Source organism: Camelus dromedarius, chromosome 6 (genome assembly GCF_036321535.1).
Source record: "Camelus dromedarius isolate mCamDro1 chromosome 6, mCamDro1.pat, whole genome shotgun sequence".
Taxonomy (NCBI): domain Eukaryota; kingdom Metazoa; phylum Chordata; class Mammalia; order Artiodactyla; family Camelidae; genus Camelus; species Camelus dromedarius.
Genome location: NC_087441.1, coordinates 26,366,037 through 26,385,481, shown reverse-complemented (window position 1 = coordinate 26,385,481; position 19,445 = coordinate 26,366,037). Strand labels below are relative to the sequence as shown.

General features: G+C 38.0%; 2 protein-coding genes across 5 annotated transcripts in view; one reads left to right on the top strand and one right to left on the bottom strand.

The window, feature by feature from the left end:
* Positions 1 to 12,394, top strand: part of TBPL1 (TATA-box binding protein like 1) — a 30,365-nt gene extending 17,971 nt beyond the window's left edge. Inside the window, exons 2-7 of one of the 2 annotated variants that reach the window (XM_031456373.2) lie at positions 6,194 to 6,266; positions 8,077 to 8,159; positions 8,326 to 8,389; positions 9,557 to 9,660; positions 9,754 to 9,848; positions 11,863 to 12,394. In XM_031456373.2, the coding sequence (XP_031312233.1) occupies positions 6,194 to 6,266; positions 8,077 to 8,159; positions 8,326 to 8,389; positions 9,557 to 9,660; positions 9,754 to 9,848; positions 11,863 to 11,942 (499 nt within the window). In that variant the 3' untranslated portion in view covers positions 11,943 to 12,394. Of the gene's footprint in view, positions 1 to 6,087; positions 6,267 to 8,076; positions 8,160 to 8,325; positions 8,390 to 9,556; positions 9,661 to 9,753; positions 9,849 to 11,862 lie in introns of both variants that reach the window. The other variant, XM_010988698.3, reaches the window with a different exon arrangement.
* Positions 12,395 to 13,767: 1,373 nt separating this feature from the next.
* Positions 13,768 to 19,445, bottom strand: part of SLC2A12 (solute carrier family 2 member 12) — a 55,311-nt gene continuing 49,633 nt past the window's right edge. For all 3 annotated transcript variants that reach the window (XM_031456367.2, XM_010988699.3, XM_064486673.1), the window contains one exon: positions 13,768 to 16,360. In XM_031456367.2, the coding sequence (XP_031312227.1) occupies positions 16,256 to 16,360 (105 nt within the window). In that variant the 3' untranslated portion in view covers positions 13,768 to 16,255. The remainder of the gene's footprint in view (positions 16,361 to 19,445) is intronic.

Sequence of the window (19,445 nt, the reverse complement as noted above, 5' to 3'; positions counted from 1 at the left end):
GAAGTTAAGACAGCATCAACTTTCAATTTTGCTTTTTATTAGGAGGAAATATTTGACAAACTCGTATTAGGCATTTACTTGAGAAACAGGAGAAATCACCTTATTAAACCATGTCTTAATATTAGGCCTTGGGCAATGGGAAAATTGTGGATAGTTATATTTAATTAAACTGAAATTAATTTTTCTTAGAGTGAATCTAATATATATTTGTTTTAAAAATTTAGACTCTACAAAACAATAGAAGAAAAAATTGTTTTAAAAAGTGATTCTGATGTGTGTGTGTGTGTACATACACAATGGAATACTACTTAGCCATAAAAAAAGAATGAAATGTTCCCATTTGCAATGACATGGATGGACTTGGAAGGTATTATGCCTAGTGAAATGAGTAAGACAGAGATAAATACTGTATGATATCACTTATATGTAGAATCCAAAAAAAAAACACAAAATAGTGAATATAACAAAAAAGAAAGACTCACAGATACAGAGAACAAACTAGTGGTTACCAATGGGGAAAGGAAAGGGGGAAGGGCACGATGAGGGTAGGGAATTAAGAGGTACAAACTACTATGTATAAAATAAATAAGCTACAAGGATATATTATAGAGCACAGGGAATATAGCCAATATTTTATAGCTGTATAATGTATAAATTATACAGTATGTATAAATGTAACCTTTAAAAATTTTGAATCACTGTGTTGTATATCTGAAACTTACATACTATTATTGTAAATCAACTGTACCTCAAATAAAGAAAAAAAAGCTAAAAAAAACCCAAAAATAATGAATATGAAGAATGAATAAAAACAAAATAAAGCCTTTAACTTCCCCCACCACTGCCGCCCGGCAAAAAGGTCACTCTGGTACCAACTCTCTGAACAGAGTAATTGTTAAAATTTTGGAGGTATAAGTATATAAGCACATACATAGATATATAAACCAAAATGAATTTTATCAGAGTTTTTTTGTTGTTGTTGTTTTTACGTTGTGGGCCTCCATCTACATCTATGTAGTTGTAATTTATAAAGTCTGTTCAACAGTCTGTTATATGAGACTGTGCTGTACTTTATTTAATCAGTCTCTTCTAGATGGACATGTAGGTTTCTATTGTTAATAGAATTGCAATATATAATCTTATTTATGCTTTTGCTCCATTGAATTGTTCCTCCAGCTGTATTCTTAATGATTGCCTGCGATTCAACATACGTGCATATTTTGAATTATTTGAATACACACTGCCAGATTATCTCCTGTAGAAAAGGTTTTGTACCAAATTATGAAAGAATGCTGGTTTACTTAACACCTTCACCAGCAATGTTTGATATTTACCAGTGTAAGTAGTGGTATCTCATTCTTTTACATTAGCACTTCCTCATTACTAGTGAACTTAAAAACTACTTATTTCTAAAGGCCAGGAACTTCTAAATAAATAACTAATTAGCCCAAGAAAAATAATAATGGAAACTTACATACTGTTAGAGTCAAGGGATAATGAAAACATTGTGTATCCAACTTCAGACATACCTACAGCACTTGGTTATAATCACCTTAAATGTTCATTTGAAAAAAGAGAAAAAGTTCAAAACTGAAGTATTAAGCATTCAACTTAATTTCCAGTACAAGAAGTTAGGAAGAGTAGCTCTGTAGAAGGAAAGAAATGATGAATATAAAGCAAAAAATTTAATAAAGAGGATCAACTAACTGCCGATAATTTGTTCTTTGAAGAAACATAGAAAAACCTTTCAGAAAGATTGATGATAGGAAAAAAAGCAGGGATAAGTGATACTATAATGAAGAAGAGGTAAGTATACTAAAGTAGAGGTTTTAAAATTTGTAAGAAAACTGTGAAAACTTGTGCCATTAATTTTTAAATTTTAGAAGAAATGGAAAATTTCCTGGGAAAATATAATTTAGGAAAACTGACTCAAGAAGAAATAGAAGACATCATCTCTTAAAACTCTTAAATTGACTTAGTCTTTTTAAATCCATCGAGGAAACAAACGAGAAACAAGTTCAGACAGTTTTCAAATAAGGTCTGAACCGTCTTCCAGAGAAATAAAATTTAAAAAAAAAGAAGAAGAAAGAAAAGAAAGAAACCAGCCTAATTTGTCTAATAAATCTGGTATAACCTTGATACTCAAACCAGATAAGGAAAGGAATATTATAGGCTAATTCTACTTACAAACATAGACATATTGACCCTAAATGAAATATTAGCAAGCCAAATCCATCAGTGTATTTTTTTTAAATCATGACTTAATTGGGTTCAGGGATATAATATATATGGAGTAACTTTAAAAGGAATGTATGAGAATGATAAAACACAATTCAGGGTAGAGCTTTCATCCAGAGGGAAGGGATGAGGATGTGATTTGGGAGAAGTGCGTGAGGAGACATTAGTTGTTTTGTACATTTAATTTTTTAAGGCGGGTTGTGGGTACACAGATGTTCATTTTTGCCCTTTTGTATATTTTAAATATTTCATGCTGTAGTGTTAGGCTTAACAGCTTGGTGAGTGTAAACACCTCTTTGAAATACTGTTCTTTTTGTGGAATTGCTTAAACCCATTTCCCTTGGAACTATACAGACAAGTTTTTAAATGTTTGTGTATAAATCTGCGTGAAATAAAGCATACTCCAAATGAGTGTTCATGGACTTCGAGCATTTCAGGGGCTTGTAGGGAAGAGAAAAGACTCTCAGCTCTTTTGTATTCATATGAAAGTAAGTGTCTTTGGAGGTAAAGTTTCAGGCTTGCTAGAACTTAGTTTTTTCTATCTCTAGTATTAAAAGAAATAGTTTGGAGTTCTAGGTAGATGAGAAGTTTAATACAGGCTAGGAATTGACATGTTGGAGTTTCTAGCAATCATTCACCAAATAATAACAGAACATTTACTATGTGCAGATATGGTGCTGAGCTGTGGGTGTGTATAGACGTGTAAGTTGTAGTCTTTGACCTCAAGAAGCTCAGAATTTAGTAGATGAAATAAGTGATCCAGATATTTAACTATAGGTACCATAATAGTTACAAGCAATTTGGAATATTTCTTCCCTGATGGGAATTAGTTTTCCCCATCTTCCCTATTGCAGTTTGTGTGTGTGTGTGTGTGTGTGTGTGTGTGTGTGTTTAAACTTTGTTTAAAAAGTTATGTGTATATTTTGGAAAATAATCTAAGCCTTTTGTACTACTTTTAGGGGAAATCAGTTCCTCTTTAATGCTGAAAATAAAGTTTACTCAGACTTTTTTACCCATTGATAAATGATATAGCTTCACTCAGAATTAAAAGGGGTATGATAGGCTGTCAGACGCACTGTAGAAATTGAGATTTGTCTCTTTCATTGGATTGCCATTCGAATTATCCTATTTAAAAGGTACATGAAGTGTTTAGCTTTAAGAAGTGAATCTTTGCTAACATTCAATACTGTCTTTTTACGAGATAGATAAACTGTTTGCAAATGGGTCTTTTTTTCTTTTTTTTTAGTACTGCTTCAAAATGTGGGGTCTTTCATGTAGGATGCCTTGCCTCTTTTTTCTCTTCTTTTAAGTACTCACGTCTTTATATTATATCCTTGGTTTAAGACCTATTAAAGCAGTGATACCTTCTGAGACTGTTTGCAGGTTACTCTTCTAAAATGTGAGTATTCCTAACTTACGATGATCTGTGCCCATGACTTCATTTTTAGAATTTAAGTTGCATCTGATGTATAGAAACAATCATCGGTTTTGACTTAATTTCAAAGTTTCTTTACATTCTCAAAGATTTATTTTACCCCTTCTTTTTTGACTTGTTTTTACTTTATGTATTCTCCCTCAGACAGTTCAGTAGTTTAGTACTCAGAGTAGTGGATCTGAGTCAATTTGTTTGAGCCTGTTTGATGTAGAAAGTCTCTGTGAAAGGGTAAATTTGACATAGTTTCTTCATGTGTAATTTCTCCTTAAATAGAGCATTTTGTAGCCCCTATCATGGGATGCATATCATTGGCTGCATATAACTTAAAGTCCATCATGGGGGCTGTAAGATAAGAAATTGATTTTTCTCTCATTTCATGAAGTCTAGAATTAGAAAGTGCAGAGGTAAGAAGAAGTTTTACAGTATCAGGGAATCAGGCTGCTTTTGTCTTAACTGTTCTTCCATACTTACTCATAACCTCATGAACCCAAATGGCTACTTGAGCTCCAGCTGTCATATCTAGACTCCAGGCAGCAAGAATGAAGAAGGGCAGAAAGGCAAAAGGGTCTTGGCTGCATCTGTTGCCAGGGAGGCTAAAATATATAGTGTTTTATTTCTGCCACAGTGCACCTAGCTAGATATCTGGGTTGTGTTCATTGTGAAGGAATGGTGGGATGGATGTTGGGGGGATCAACTTGGGAGCCTCTACCTCACAGTTGTTTCCCAATTTTAATAGGAAAATAGCAGAAAACCTGGTGGTGTTCAGATGGCTCAGTATTTGGGTTATGCTGTAACCATGGGAAGTGATGCTGGGGAACCTCCATTCTGCCTGTTAATTTGAACTTATCCTAATCACTGTCATTTTTATGCTACTATTTCTAGCTGTATGTGCTAAACTCTTCATTTTATGTAATTCCCACAGCACTACCTGGTAGTCACCATCCATTCCATGTCACAGCTGATAAAACCCAGACACAGAGAGATTGTATAACTTGCCTAAGTCCTCACAGCTAGTAGGTGGCGAGTCAGGCACACAGGCTTCTGCATAAGATCAGCACTGCTAATTGCTTCTGTGCTCTCCTTATTAATCTGCCCACCTGTGTATCTGTCCCTCAGACCCCGCTGCCACCCCGTCCCTCCTCTTGGACATAAAAATCATTTGAGCTTGCTCAAACATAGACAAAGAACAGAAAAACAAAAAGATAAGCAGATTGAAAACAACAGAGTGAGAAAATGTAATGAAATTGAGGTATAATTGATGCACAGAATTGAACGCTACATGATCCTATAGAGGTGCTAAAAGCCTTGATCTGACTTCACATTGGGTCCTATCAGAAACCAAAAGACAGAAAAACAAGATTGAAATTTTTGACATCTTCATTTTTTCAAGTAATTCATATTTTCATATGTTTATATTCATATATTCACATTCATACAAGAATTTGAATCCTTATCAAGAATACTAGTTCTTCATATTGTGGCTTCAGGGAATTATAAAGATAATTATAATATTATTACTAGTATTTGCTGATTTTCTCTTTGTGGGGTAGGTGAGTTGAATTACCATTAGTTATTTTTTAAGATGTGGAAACCCAGTCAAAGAGCGACTGTTTTAGCAGGATGTGAATCACATTCTTAGTAAAAACGAGGGGTCATTTTTGTTTGTTTGTGTGTAGAAATACTCCTGTCATAGTTTTGAAAAGATACATATTTTGGAAGATTGGGATCTTTGATAAAAATGATATTGTGCTAAGTAACAATTTGTTAGCGCTGTCAGCACACACGAAGGTTTGTGAATTCCTTCAGCACAAAGCCTTTGTCTTATTCCTTTTTCCTCCAGTATCCTCAATGTATAGAGATGTTCAGTAAGTGAAGAATGGATGAATGACTAGTGAATGAGAGAAGTCTGTCAATAGGTGTTATAATTAATATTGCTGCCTCTTTAAACTTAAGTAAGTTAACGGCTCTACTTGAAATAGAGGGAAAATGGGTTATCCTTTTTATAGCCCTTGGTTGTATGAGGTGGGTTATAATACCATCAGTGGCTGGACATTGGGACCACAAGGTTCAGCCCGTGAACGTGGTGTCTTTGGAGAATCGTCGTAATTTGGTGCACTTGGAGCACGGTGGTTGTAGAGGCGAGTCGCGGGAGGGAAGTCTGGCAAGCTCCTGGTGTGGAAAAGTTACTTATTAATTTTAAGGAATGAAAGTTAGGTCCAGAAGGATTTTATGACTTGTTATCTTTTTAAAAGTGACATTTTTCGTGGGGAAAAGAAGGGACAAGATTCGAGTAACACCGGATAAATAAATAATAGAGATTCACTTCCTGCATTTTAGTTTCTAAGATTATTTTTGAAAAATAACATTTAACGGGACATTTGAGTTTAATCATTTTATTTTGTTTTATTTCTCAGGATGTGAACTTCGTGGTGGGAAGCTAAGTTTTTAAACTACCCCAATGGATGCTGACAGTGATGTTGCATTGGACATTCTAATTACAAATGTAGTCTGTGTTTTTAGAACAAGATGCCATTTGAACTTAAGGAAGATTGCTTTGGAGGGAGCAAATGTAATTTATAAGCGTGATGTTGGAGTAAGTATCTGAATTTTGTCATGTGTGCTACATAGCCTAATTTTATAGAGCCATGAATGATACACTAAAAGTTATTCATTCTACAGATGGTTTATGAGTACCTTACCGTATGCTGGTTGTACGTGATCTTGCAGGGAGCCCTGTAGAAGTGGCCTCCCCTCTCATGCAGTGGCATCTGTTGGAGATCCTAGTCTCCAGGTCTTGGCAAAGAACTCACCAGCTGCTAGACTTACTGTTCTCTCAGTTTCTTTTCTTGAAGAAGGGACATTGATACTTCCATGTATGCTTATCCAAATAGAACTATAGACAAATACCCTATTATGTATATTGTAATTTTTGTAGTATGTTGTCATACCCCTTTTGAATTAGCTGAGGTACTTGATATTCTTCAGTAACAAATTACAGAAAGCAGTATGGTTCATATCCTCACTTGGACATTTTAAATTTTAGTTTTTATTGAGCCTATAATATTTAAAATAAAAGCTGATAACTTGCTTTTAACCTTAGTGTTTTGAGATTAACATAAAATACAATGGGCGTTCATTTGGCTTTTATGGAATGAAGATTGATGACAGTATCTTACACATTTATTATAAACATTAAGAATGTGTATGAAAGGCTCTAAATATTTAAGCTCTAAAAATCAGATGCCAGTATACCTTCGTCAATTTTCATTAGTTCTTATTACTATAAACTAAGTAAAGATGAATTAAATTCAATTAAAAATATCAGTGGGTCACAGAGATTTTCAATCCATAATCCCATCTTCACTTTAAGAAAGGAATAAATACATCTAAAAAGAGAAAAAGGCTTATTGCTGCTTTCGAACTTTAGCATCCCTGGGGCAGAGAAGTCATTTTTCCTAGGCAGGTTAACTGAAAAATCTGAGTTGATGGACAAGCTGGTAGTGAAGGACAATTAAACATGGAATAAACTCAGCCACTTATGTATGAAGTTTTATCATGTGTTTTAGCTCAGATTTTACTTTGGGTTTGTGGTAAGCTTTGTCTCCCCAGATTTAATTCCTAGTTTGATAATATGGCATATGTCAGAGAAAGGGAGGAATTCAAAGTGTCACAAGAGTTTTAAGGAGAAATGTCATTTATTTGTTAACCAGTAAACATTTCTCTCTCTTATGCATAATGGACAATCTAAAATTATATCTCCAGCTCCAACATTCCTCCCGCGTTCATGATTTGCACGTCGACCTTGAGTACATGATAGGCATCTCAGCGGTAAGACACAGGATAACATAGTCATGGGAACCAGGAACAGAATAAAGCAGGGTTAGAAGTCAGAGAGCGAGGAAGGGATGGGTGTTTCGGTTGAATGATCAGGAAAGGCTTCTCTGTGGAGATGACATCAGGTGTGAGAGACCTGAATGAAATGAGAATACTGAAGGGAGAGGATTCCAGATGGAAGTAACAGCCTTGCGAAGCCCCTGAGGTGTGGACAAGTTCAGTGCGTTTGAGGATCCGGGCAAAGTGCAAATTCTAGTTGTGTGAACGGAGCAGAATGAGAGGACGTGTTCCTACAGTGGTACATTGATTTCAAGTCTTAGAGGGTGACAGGTTTATACAGACCTTGAATTTTTAATTAATGACATGTCCTCTTGGATTAACATGTTCTTTGTGTTCAGTGTAGTTCTTGATTTCACAATGAGTGATTTGGAGAACAGTTATTTCAGTCTTGGGTAAGCTTGCAGTAGTATTTAAGCATTAAAATGACCACATAGAGCAGAGCTGTGTGTGAAAAGTAACATTTATTATGTAATCAGGTTATTGGTTTTTTTTGTTTTTTGTTTTTCCAGAAAGTATTAATGAAGCTTAGAAAACCTAGAATTACAGCTACAATTTGGTCCTCAGGAAAAATTATTTGCACTGGAGCAACAAGGTAAATGTTACTTGGGTTTTTAATTTTAATTTTTTAATTTCCCCCTCATGGAAAGGACATTTTTCTAGACTTAAAAACAAAATGACCTGTACAGGGTGCCTTGTTCCTCAGTATAAAATTTATTTCCTGGGTAACTGGTAACCTTTCTCTTTCTTTCAAACCATAGTGAAGAAGAAGCTAAATTTGGTGCCAGGCGTTTAGCCCGCAGTCTCCAGAAACTAGGATTTCAGGTAACATTTTCGAAAAAATATCCAAATTGCAAATATTCAGTGATTTATTTTTGTAAAGTTAATATTTTTCATTTAATGGGCTAAAGAAATCCCCACAGAAAGTCCTCTTATGATTGACCTTTTTCTGGGTTTTATTACACTGTCCTTCAGCGTAAAAATTTAGTAGCAAAACTTGCCCCTGTGGCTGTTTGTAAAGGATCCTGGCTTTTTCCCAGATCCCTTTCCCATAGAGAGACTTGTTCCTTACAAGTGAACTGCCTTTTCAACTCTACATTTTTCACTTCTCATTTTAAAAAACAGCCTGTTTTTGACTCACAAGAATGCAGTGTCAGGATGATGATGTCGGGGTGTTGGTGGTGGCCGAGTGCAGCATAGACAGCCGTGATCGACAGTGCAGCCACCTCGCACGCTTTGTGACTTTCTCCCACTGCCTTGTGCCAGTACTGAGATGGTGGATGCTTAGTTCATTCAGATGTGTAGTTTTGCTGGGAACAGTTGAAAAGATAACAAGATACCGTTAAAATATTGGTAGGAGTGGCTGAAGTGTTTAACATTGAGAGGACATTATTTTTAGCCTTAGACCCTTTTCTCTTAGCATAACATTGGAAGTGTTGAGAGAAATCCCAATGAGTTAAAAAAAAAACCTTATCACTCTGTTCCTCGTTCTGTCTCCCCAAAGAAACAAACATCTGACTGAACACAGAAATGTCATTTTACCTTACTGCATATAAGAAAAACTCTGGCCTTTGGAGCTAAGTGTCCACTATTTTTTGTGTTTTAATGACAACTTTTCCATTTTGACTCTTCAAGGAGGACTCAGCTTTAACCTTTTCTTCACTGTTCTCCTTCCTATCCCAGTAGATTAAATATCCCATTTAAAAAATTAAATATAAAATTCAGAAGACCCCAGATGTACTATTTTAATCATGCAGTTATCTCACACTTCATTTTTTTAATGCAGTTTTTGAGCCTTCCCCCCACACCCTTCTAATTATAGTATTAAGGAGTCCCTGGTAACTTAAAATATTAAATCCATGCTTTAAGTGTTTGTTTTATCTTGTTTGCCCTTATTTTTAAGGATTGAAATTTAATGATTAAGATTGCCCTGATGAGCAGATTGTTTGTTTTGTCTCAAAGTAATTCATTGGTTTTACTTCTCTCCTGAAGGTAATATTTACAGATTTTAAGGTTGTTAATGTTTTGGCCGTGTGTAACATGCCATTTGAAATCCGTTTGCCAGAGTTCACAAAGAACAATAGACCTCATGCCAGGTAGGTCTTTGAAGAATCAAGACAACTTACCAATTTTGAAAATACTTGTCAGGCTATAAGTATTTAGATTAATTGTGGCTTTTCTGTGTGTAGTTACGAACCTGAACTTCATCCTGCTGTGTGCTACCGGATAAAATCTCTGAGAGCTACATTGCAGATTTTTTCAACGGGAAGTATCACAGTAACAGGTATTTTATGACATTGACATCAAGCTTGTCACTTATGGATTGAGTGTGATAAGAGGTGTCCAGGCCAAAATAGAAAATAATGTCTGCTTTGTCCCCTTCAGTCGCTTGCCCTTCTCAGGTAGCCAGTCTCAGGACTTTTAACACAGGAGATTAGTTCTGCCTGCTTTTAAATACTATTGTGTGTCTGTCTGCTGTATTTTCATCATGATCTTGCTGAGAGTCATCTGTACTGTTCCGTGCAGTTGTACATCAGTCTCTTGTATTGCTGTTTAGTACCCAATGTGTGAATACATTGTTCATGGGCATTTGGATAGATTCCAAACGTTTGAAATTAAGAATGTTCTAGTATATATTTTTATATGTAATTTTTAAGTTTATGACATCTTGCTTTTAAAATACTCAAGAGAAACCCATTTTATGAACTTCATGGAGGTTTCAAATAAGTGAAGTATTTGAATATAATCGGTACTTATTTGTTATGTTTAATGTGTTTTTTGTTACATCTTTTGAGCCTTTTTAATTGTTTGGAAGGGGTGGTTTCCGATGACGAGGCATAGATGTCAAAGGGTTGCGTTAGCATGCAGGGTGATTTTTTTTAATGGTACTGTGGTTATAAATTGTACAGAGATGTTAACTTGGGAGTCCCACCCAGCCTTTGGCAGAATTGAATTAAGGAAAATTCCTATAGTATCCTTGAATTTTCTTCTTATTCCTTCAATCCTTAGAGGAAACTAAAAATGACTGAGTAACACCTGTAAACCTTCAGCGAAAAAGCTTTAGTTTTGATTCATTCATGGATTTTGATATCTTCCTTGGAGACTTTTAAAGGTTTTTGCTAGGGTCATGGCCTGAATCTTAAAAATAGAGTGGGGAACAAGTCTATTTATTTCTGTCTTTTGACTCGCTGCTTCCACACTTTGGAGCCCAGATTTCACAGAGTCCCCAAGATCTATTGATAACTCCCTAAGTGTGGAATAAAATAATGCCTATGTAAAATACATATTAAGTTAGTAAATAATGAAACAGTGCAGTAGCAAGCTGAAGACCATTGACCTGGTCAGTTAGTATGCATTGGACAGTAACATCTGGAATATCCTATGGAATGTGAACGATTCAGCAGACGCGTACTGAGTGGTTCTTGTGGACACAGCCCTGTACTGTGTGGACGGGCTGAGGTGAGTCAGGAAGGGGCGGACCAGGGTAAGACGTGGTCATTTCCTCCAAAGGGGTCACAGTGGCTGCGTATATACACCTTTAGGATCTTTTAAAAGGTAAGTGTACATTAGTGAAAAAAGACATTTTTATTCAAAATCAATTTTATGGAAATGTTTTTCGTTGTCCTTTTTTACGTTTTTTCTAGCTGTCTAGATGAAAGATTACATTTTTTTAAAGTCATTCCAAGCATTATATGGATTAACTAATATATAGCATCACCTCATTCCTTTGTGCTTTTTTTTTTTTAATTGACAGAGTAAGCTGTGAGGGTGAATGGCCAGATTAGTAGTAAACACATGAATACTGAAGGGGTAAATTTGGGGGGACGTTTAGACCATGCGGTTTGTAACAGCCCCCAGGTTTTCCAGCACCTGGGTAGCAGCTCTGTCTAACACTGCTGGGATCCTCGGTCCTCCCTGAGCTTCAGTCGTACCCTAATCAAACGCCAGACAACAGCAAGCAAGAGGCTAAGCCTTATCTAGTCTCGTTTGTCATCCCTTCCTTTAATACGCCTGTGATAGCACTTGGCATTCTCCGTGTGCATCTGTGAGGGTTTTTATATACTCTCTTCTCAGTGGTGCCCAGAACAAGATGAATATCATCATTTTGTGTTAATTGTCCAGAAAAAACCCTTATTCTCTTGGTTCTTACTCTATGTGTGTAATTATGTAAGTGTAGATTGTTTTTAGAAGACACTTAACCCGACATTCTAAACTCCCTGGGTGTCTGTAATTCTGGGAATTCAGCCCTCTCTGCTGCTTCTTCTCACCCCGGCCTTCCTCTGCTGTGTTTGCTCCAGGGCCCAATGTAAAGGCTGTTGCTACTGCTGTGGAGCAGATTTACCCGTTTGTGTTCGAAAGCAGGAAAGAAATTTTATAATTCATCACTTAATTGGTTAGAACCCCTAACTGAGCACCTTTGAAAACCTGCTGCACATTGGACTCAAAACAAAAGGAAAACTGGACCAACAGTAATTGAGGAAATAGACTCTTTTATTCATTCACGGCTACAGTGTAAGCTCCAGTCTCTTTGGATCTTATTTCAAACCTTGCTGTAATATAAAAAGGAAGTTTACAAGACATGACATTGCTGCTTTTACAAATGGACATTCTATTTATTTTCGCAGTAATTTTCATGTCCCCATAAGCAGAGCTGTCACAGTGTGCACTACCTTAAATTGTTGTGTTGTTGTCATTATTTTTTTCCAGTTTGAGCTAATGTTTTATTTGTGAATAGTCTTTTACATTTTTGTATGCTGAATATGGGCACCAAAGAACCTGTAAAAGTTATCTTTTTCAATTGAATGTGCACAAATAAAAGTTTGGAAAAGATCTCTCTTCATATCCATTCTGTAACTTTTATTCCCCATTTTCTATTTTAACAAAAATTGTACTCATAATTCTTTTTTTTTTTTTAATCTATGCAAGCTTAGACTTTTGCTGAAGTGTGTTGGCTTCTTTTTGAAGTGTATTTTGTAAATATATATATATATATATATATATATATATATATATATATATATGCCACGTGTGTATAGTATCTTTTAATGCTCTGTTACCAAATATCAAATAGAAATTTTTTTCTCGCAGATTAGAAATAAAAACATGTATATAAATTCTAGGGAACTGGAGTAGAGCTTTATAGATTAAACATAATGTTTTATGTTGCTAATTTAACATGATAGAAAATGTTAACTATCTTTTAAAAGTTGCAGAATTGTAGTTTTAAAAAGAGGAACCTCTCACCTACAAGATGAAGATGAGAAAGAAGCTGTGACGGGTTGTACCTCAGATGTACCTTTGTTACTATGGAAAAACTCAACTCTGGTTGTTGGAAAGGAATCATCTTAGGTCGGGACTCAAGGCTAAACTGAGAGTCTTGTCAGAAGTTGAAACATTGTGCTGTCTTTAGCAAGAAGTGCCCCAAAGCTGCCTCTGTGCCACAGTGTAATTATAATAGAGTTCAACTTGAACTTGAAAGCCATTTTGCAAGATACGTCTTTCCCCTGGCTGTGTCTTATTTAATGAAGCTCAAAAGTGACTACTCAGTACACGGGATTGCTACTCTTAAACTTTTAATAAATATGCATCTGTGAAACAGTGGCTCTCCGGCTCACCCGTGAGCCCAGGAAGAGTAACTCAGGCTCATACTGCAGTCACGTTCTGCCATCTGTGTTCAGGAGTTTAGTATGACTAACAGTGATCTTACCTAGAAATAAAGCCGAGTGGAGATCAAATTAGCTTCCCAGTTAAAACTTATTAGAGATCATACTGCAACACAATCTTCCAGTAAAACCTTGAACTTCCGAAATGTTTTGAAACCTTTGTGTAACATCTTAACCTCCATACTCTAGTACATTTTCCTTACCTTCTTCTCATATCTCGAAAACTGCACTGAACAATACCTACTAGTTTATGTTTATCGTCTTTCTTCCCAATGCCTTCCCTTGCTCTGCCTCTCACTCTCTCATAAGTGAGAGGGCAGAGGTTAACTTTTATATTTTCTTTCTTGAGAAGGACTGGATTGTGATTTTCAGACTTCTCATTCTTTACGTTTGTGTTCATTTGCTTCATTTGAAGATCCAGTAAGATAGGCAACCTTGTAAAATACACAGAATAAAATTCAGTGAGAGTTACAGGTTCTGGGCAGACAGTTTCAAACCTTGAGGTTTTCCACTTACATTGAATGAATTTAATAAGTGACCTCCTGTTTTGCTATGTTCACAAAAAAGGAAAAAAAAAAAAGGAAAAAAAGAGAAGAACTATAGAAGAGGGGGTAGAGCACGATTGTATAGCCAGGGTGCAGATCCAGATGTCATATATTTTTCAGTATTCATGTGACTTGAAAATAGGTAGGTCAGTAACTCATCAAAATGCTTTCTCAGAAAGAGGAGGAAAGACAATCTGATCAGGTCCGAAACCAGGTCTGGTTTCGGGGCTGCTGCTGGGGCGCGGCCTGGCACGGCGCCGTGGGTGACCTACTACACGTGTCAGAGCTGGTAAGAAGTGAGCATGTCTGGTGTCTTCTGGCTTTTCACAAGTGCTGTACTTTTTTTTTTTATAAATAAAAACTGAATATCTACATACAAATTATCAGTATTCCCCCTTTTTTATTTTTAAAAGTCATTAAGCTCTAATTGGGGGTGTACTGGGTAAAAATTAGTTTGAAGACAGAATTGTTTCATTATAGGCTCTGGATAATAAAAGGAAAATATGAGTGTTGAAGATACTGAAGTTGAAACCACTTAGTGATAAACCTACTAGGTTTATAAACAGTTTCCTGCCCATTTGCAGCGCAGGGCTAAACCAAGAAATAGCTGAAGTATATACAGTATTTGAACTTCACAGCCAATATGTAACAGTTTTGGTAGATATCTTATAATCTGTGATGCTTGGCAAAGAAAAGAAAATTCATATTGATTACCTGTCTTGATTTTTTTTAATCTCAGCATATAATTCCACTGAAGGTTCATAATAAATTTAAATTGATCCTCGACAGAACACATTTTTTCCTTCTCCTTCCAAAACAAATGAACAAAGCAGCGTTTGCTCTAAGTGGTGTATGAAACACACCGTGTAGAATGGAGATGGCAAATCTCCTTTCCTCATAACTTCCACTGCCAATTTTAATTTAGATACTATGTTTCAGAACCAGGTCTTTGAGTCATTCTCCCGAGTTTCTGATAATGCAGTTTTACTATTGGTCACATAGATTGTGGTCTTACCACTTCATTACAAGGGACTGCAGTAGATCATATATCCTTATATCAAACTGGGACAGTTGGTTACGGTGCCAATAGAAAAATTTCAATCTAATAAAAAGGAGTTTTGACTCTTGGGATTCTCTTTTCTTCAGGTTAATCATTTCTGTATTCTTTTTCAAGTTAGGTTGTTCAATACTTTTTGTGTTTCCCATAGCTTATATTACTAGTGGTTTAATGGGTCACTACATAAGTGGTTTAAGATTCTTTATTGTAGATTCTCCATCATCGTATCCAAATTCAGTGGGTAAAATGCCTCCCCAAGTCTTAAAATTCAACTGGAGAAATACAGAAGAGTGCAATACACTGTGGTGTGGGTGAAACCCAAGTATCTGGTACACTCAGTGATCTCTATTTGATCATAGAGAAGAGCACAGTGAGGGAATCGTCTGGATGTCACTCATTGTGTCTGCAGTCGTATGGAAGTCAGCATCAATTATTGCCCATACGCCGTAACCTGAGGTAGTGATATTCCTGAGGAGTGTGGAGTTGTGGGAAACTATGGACTGCGGTTGAGTTACCATGAAAGCCTTACAAAAGAGAGAATTTTATAAGCTTGACTTAATAATTCAAACCTAATTACTTCCAGATTTGGATAAATATCCTAATGGCCTGACTCCTTTTCTCATGTCTTAACTTACAGGTACTTCTAAATAAATCTGGTCCCATGATTTTGAAATTCTTCTTACTATTGATATTCTTTTAAAAAATGGATGGAAAAATGTTTATTTTTTTCAACTGCTACAGAATCGTTTCTTTTAATACTTTATAATACTAACATCAAATTCATGAAAGGATATTTTGCATTACATTGTAGTTCATAATTCATAAAATAAGATGTATAATCTCTATAGTTGTTGAACTGTAATTAGGAATTATCATTAAAATCCTAACCAGGACCCTGTCTAACCCAGAAGATGTGTGCAATTGTCCACACTGTGTCCTGGTTCTTTTTCACACAAGACCCAGTGCAAGTAGTGTCTTCATAGGCAAAACCTATAAGCTTATGTTCAGACCACTTCTGTGTCTGAATGATAAAGCCACAGCTGGCCTCTAGGCATACAAGCCTTACGGTAAAAGGTAATGGCATCACTAGTTCATAGTCTTTCAAAGGCTGCTCTGAAAAAAAGTTGGAAGATACTGAACCAGCTGGTATTATTTTTAACCTGGTATTCTGCTCAGAGTAGGAAAGAGATCACTTGGAGCCTTGTACCTCATCTCCCTTTTATGGTTGCTTTTGGGGTGTAGAGATTAAAGATTGTTTCTATAAAACTAGCTCCCCTGAAACTGAAGAGAAAACATGGGAGTGGCCAATGTGTATTGGTGGGAAGACACTCGTAAGTGTCCTTACACTGCATCACCATCTGTAAGGCTTTGAGACCACTAGGCCTCCGGAGAAAGCTACATTGGTTGTCTCCTGCCCCGCAGCTTTTTAGACTCCGAGAACTGTTCTTGGGGTTTTCTTTTTTGAAGCGGTTTTGGCACTAATTCCTCTTGGTGATGACTCATAAAACAAATGTTGTTTTTCACATAGTTCCTGAAAGAGAAAAAGGCACTAATGAAAATGTCATTCTTAGTTTACAGTATTTGGGGGGAAAAATGTGCAGGCTATTATTTTTTAATCACTCTGGGGCTTTGATGTTTTAGCTGTGCAAAAAAAGACCAGTGTTTATTGCAAAGCATTGATGTGTCGTGGAAGTGCATCAACAGACCTTTGCTCAAATCTCCTGCAAAGAGGTGCAAGGTGGGAGGTCTTCTCAGCACATAATCAGGGCATTCCTGTCTACAGGGAAGGATTCCAGGATTCCAAGGGTAGTCTTACATAGAACTGATGGAGATAACATCCCAGATCCTCTCATTTTTTTCTCTCTTCAAGCTCTCCCAGTTACACCCCCACACACACACACACCCACACATTCTGCCTTCTGCATTATCCCCTTGCTCCTGCATTAATGAATTCATGTCTACAGGATCATTCCCATCAGCATAAAAACATGCTCTAGTATTTTATGTCAATTTTTTTAAAAGACCACCTTGGAACCTCTCTCTTTCTTTTCAGATATCTTTTCCTATAATTTAACCCATTCACCGAGTGGCCACAACATGCCGGCTGCTATGGCTGGTGCTGTGGATGAGTAAAGACCCTTGCTTTCAAGGAACTTAAGCGGAGACAAGCACACAAGCATGTAATTTCAAGAGTGCTAAGGAGAAAAGGAAACTGGGAAAGGGATAAAGAAAGACTTACTTGAGGGATAGGGGACTGTCCCACACTGCTGGCATCTCTGAAGATTAGGTGACATTTGATCAGAGATGAGGGAACCGTGTGAAGACCTGCAGCTCAGCACTGTGTCAGGAAGCCTAGCGTGGGGGCGAGAGCTCGGCGAGCTGTGCATGGTGGAGGGGAGGCAGGAGGGGAGGCTGGAGGGGTGGGCAGCAGCCACAGTTAAGCAGCTTGAATTTTGTCTGAAGTGTAGTATGAGCCATAGGGTTTTGGAGGAATGACATTTTTAAAAGATCCATCTAACTGCTGCATGAGGATAGACGAGAGGGCAGAGAGAAGAGAATGAGGTCCAGGACCGAGCCCTGAGTTGAAAGGAAGACAGTTTAGAGGCTCATAGAGTCCAGGTGAGAGACGGCGGCTTGGGTTCAGAACACTGCTGGTGGGACGTATATTCGTGTGTTTTGTTAACAGAGCTAACAACTTGCAGATAGTGTCGACGTGGGGTGTGAGGAATAATGTGGGTGACTCCTAAGCTTCTGGCCCGAGGAGCACCCCTGGCCCGGTTACCCTAAGCAAAAGCCTTGTGGAGGAATGTAGGTTGGGGGTGGAGAGGTCAACGGGACTGGGAATCAAGAGTTTAGGTCATGTTAAGTTAGAGATACCTGTCAGACATTCCAACCAAAGAGGTTAAGTGGACAGTTAGATTTGGGAATTTGATAACCAAGTAAAAGGTCAGAGCCTAGAGATGTACATTTGGGAGGCATGACTTTATGGCTTCTCAGCCCTGGGAACACATCTAAGAAGTGACTGTAGATAGCGATCTAAGGGTGTGCCCTGTGTATTCAAAGGAAGGTAGGAAGGAAGAGGAGGCAGAGGAGACCACGGAGTGGCTAATGAGGCTGGAGAAAAACCAGGAAAGTATAATATTCCGGAAGACAGGTAAAAAGTTTAAAGATAGGGAGCATGAGGAACTGGGCACGTGCTGCTGGGAAGTCCCGTAGTACGAGCACTGCCCCTGAGGTGTGATGACTCAGCAGAAGCCGTGGGAGCCCGGGGAGTAAGAATGCCTGAGTGGAGCAAGGTCTAGAAAGAATGGGAGGGGAGGACACGGAGACAACAAACACAGAGCACCCTGGAACTGAATGGTGGGGGCAGGGAGCTGGTGGGCACCCGGAGGGAGTTGGAGATTAGAGTTCTAGGGAGGTGTTTTGTTCAGGTTGGGAAATCCTGCAGCTCTGTGTGTGTGCGCTGATGGTCCCACAGAAGGGGGACATCGATGACCTACTCAGGACAAATGGAAGAACTGGCCTTTGTAACAAGGCAGAGAAGGTGGGCTCAGAGGTAGGCAGTTTAGTAGATGGCGTGGAGGATGAGGTGGTCTCTCTATTTGTTTCTCTTTGTTTTCTCAGTGAACTAAAATACCAAGATCAGAGAGTGGGGCAGTGGGAAAGAGTGATGGAGCCTTGAGGAGAGAGAACAGGGTGTGAGCTGACCAGCTTGGACGGTAGGAAAATCAACTCACCAGGGACATGGTAGATTGCAAGACACTCCCGAAGACCTACTTGAGATTTATGTTTGTCAGTTTAAAACTAGACTCGTCAGCTTAGTTAAGTGTTTTCTCCAGCCATGTGTAGATGCAGGGATAAAACAAGCTAAGAATTGGCTTCATCAGAATTCAGGTTTGTCTGGATGATGGAGGCAGAGAGGACAGGGTAAAGGGAAGGGTGGTGCAGGGAATCCAAGCAGGGCAAGAAAGGGAGTAAGGACCTGGGTAATAGCTGTTTAGTGGATTCCCCATCCTGGTGTGTTTGAAGTGCAGGTGTTTGAAAAAGTGAGCTGCAATGCAGAGTGGTCCGAGGGTGAGTGGGATGCTTGTGAAAGGAGCAGTGATGGGTACAGAGAGTCTAGGTTATGAGCTTCCTGTTGGCTCCCCTTCGCAGCAAAACTCAAAAGCATGGACTGTAGTTGATGTCTTCATGAACTTCTGTCTCCTCAAATCTCAGTCCTCTGAGACCGTGCCCGACAACTGATGGCCACCCCTTCTTTGTCCTTGGCCACTGAGCGGCATTCAGCATCATCCAGTCACGCCTTCCTCCCGCACTCCTCTTGGCTCCAGTGATACTGTATTCTCCTGGCACTTCTCCGGCCTCACTCACTGTTGGCTCCTTTTCAGTTGTTTTGATGCTCACTCTCCTTGGCCTGATCTCTAAACGTTGGCACGATCTAGGGCTTGGTCCTGGACCTCATTCTCTTCTCTCTGCTCTCTGATGAGATGACCTCATCTGGTCCCATAACCTAAATACCACTTAGTCCCAAATTTGCCCTAACCCTGAATGTCTCCAGAATTACATATTTACGTATCCAGCTGCCAGTGAATACTATTTCTACCTGAAGTCTATTG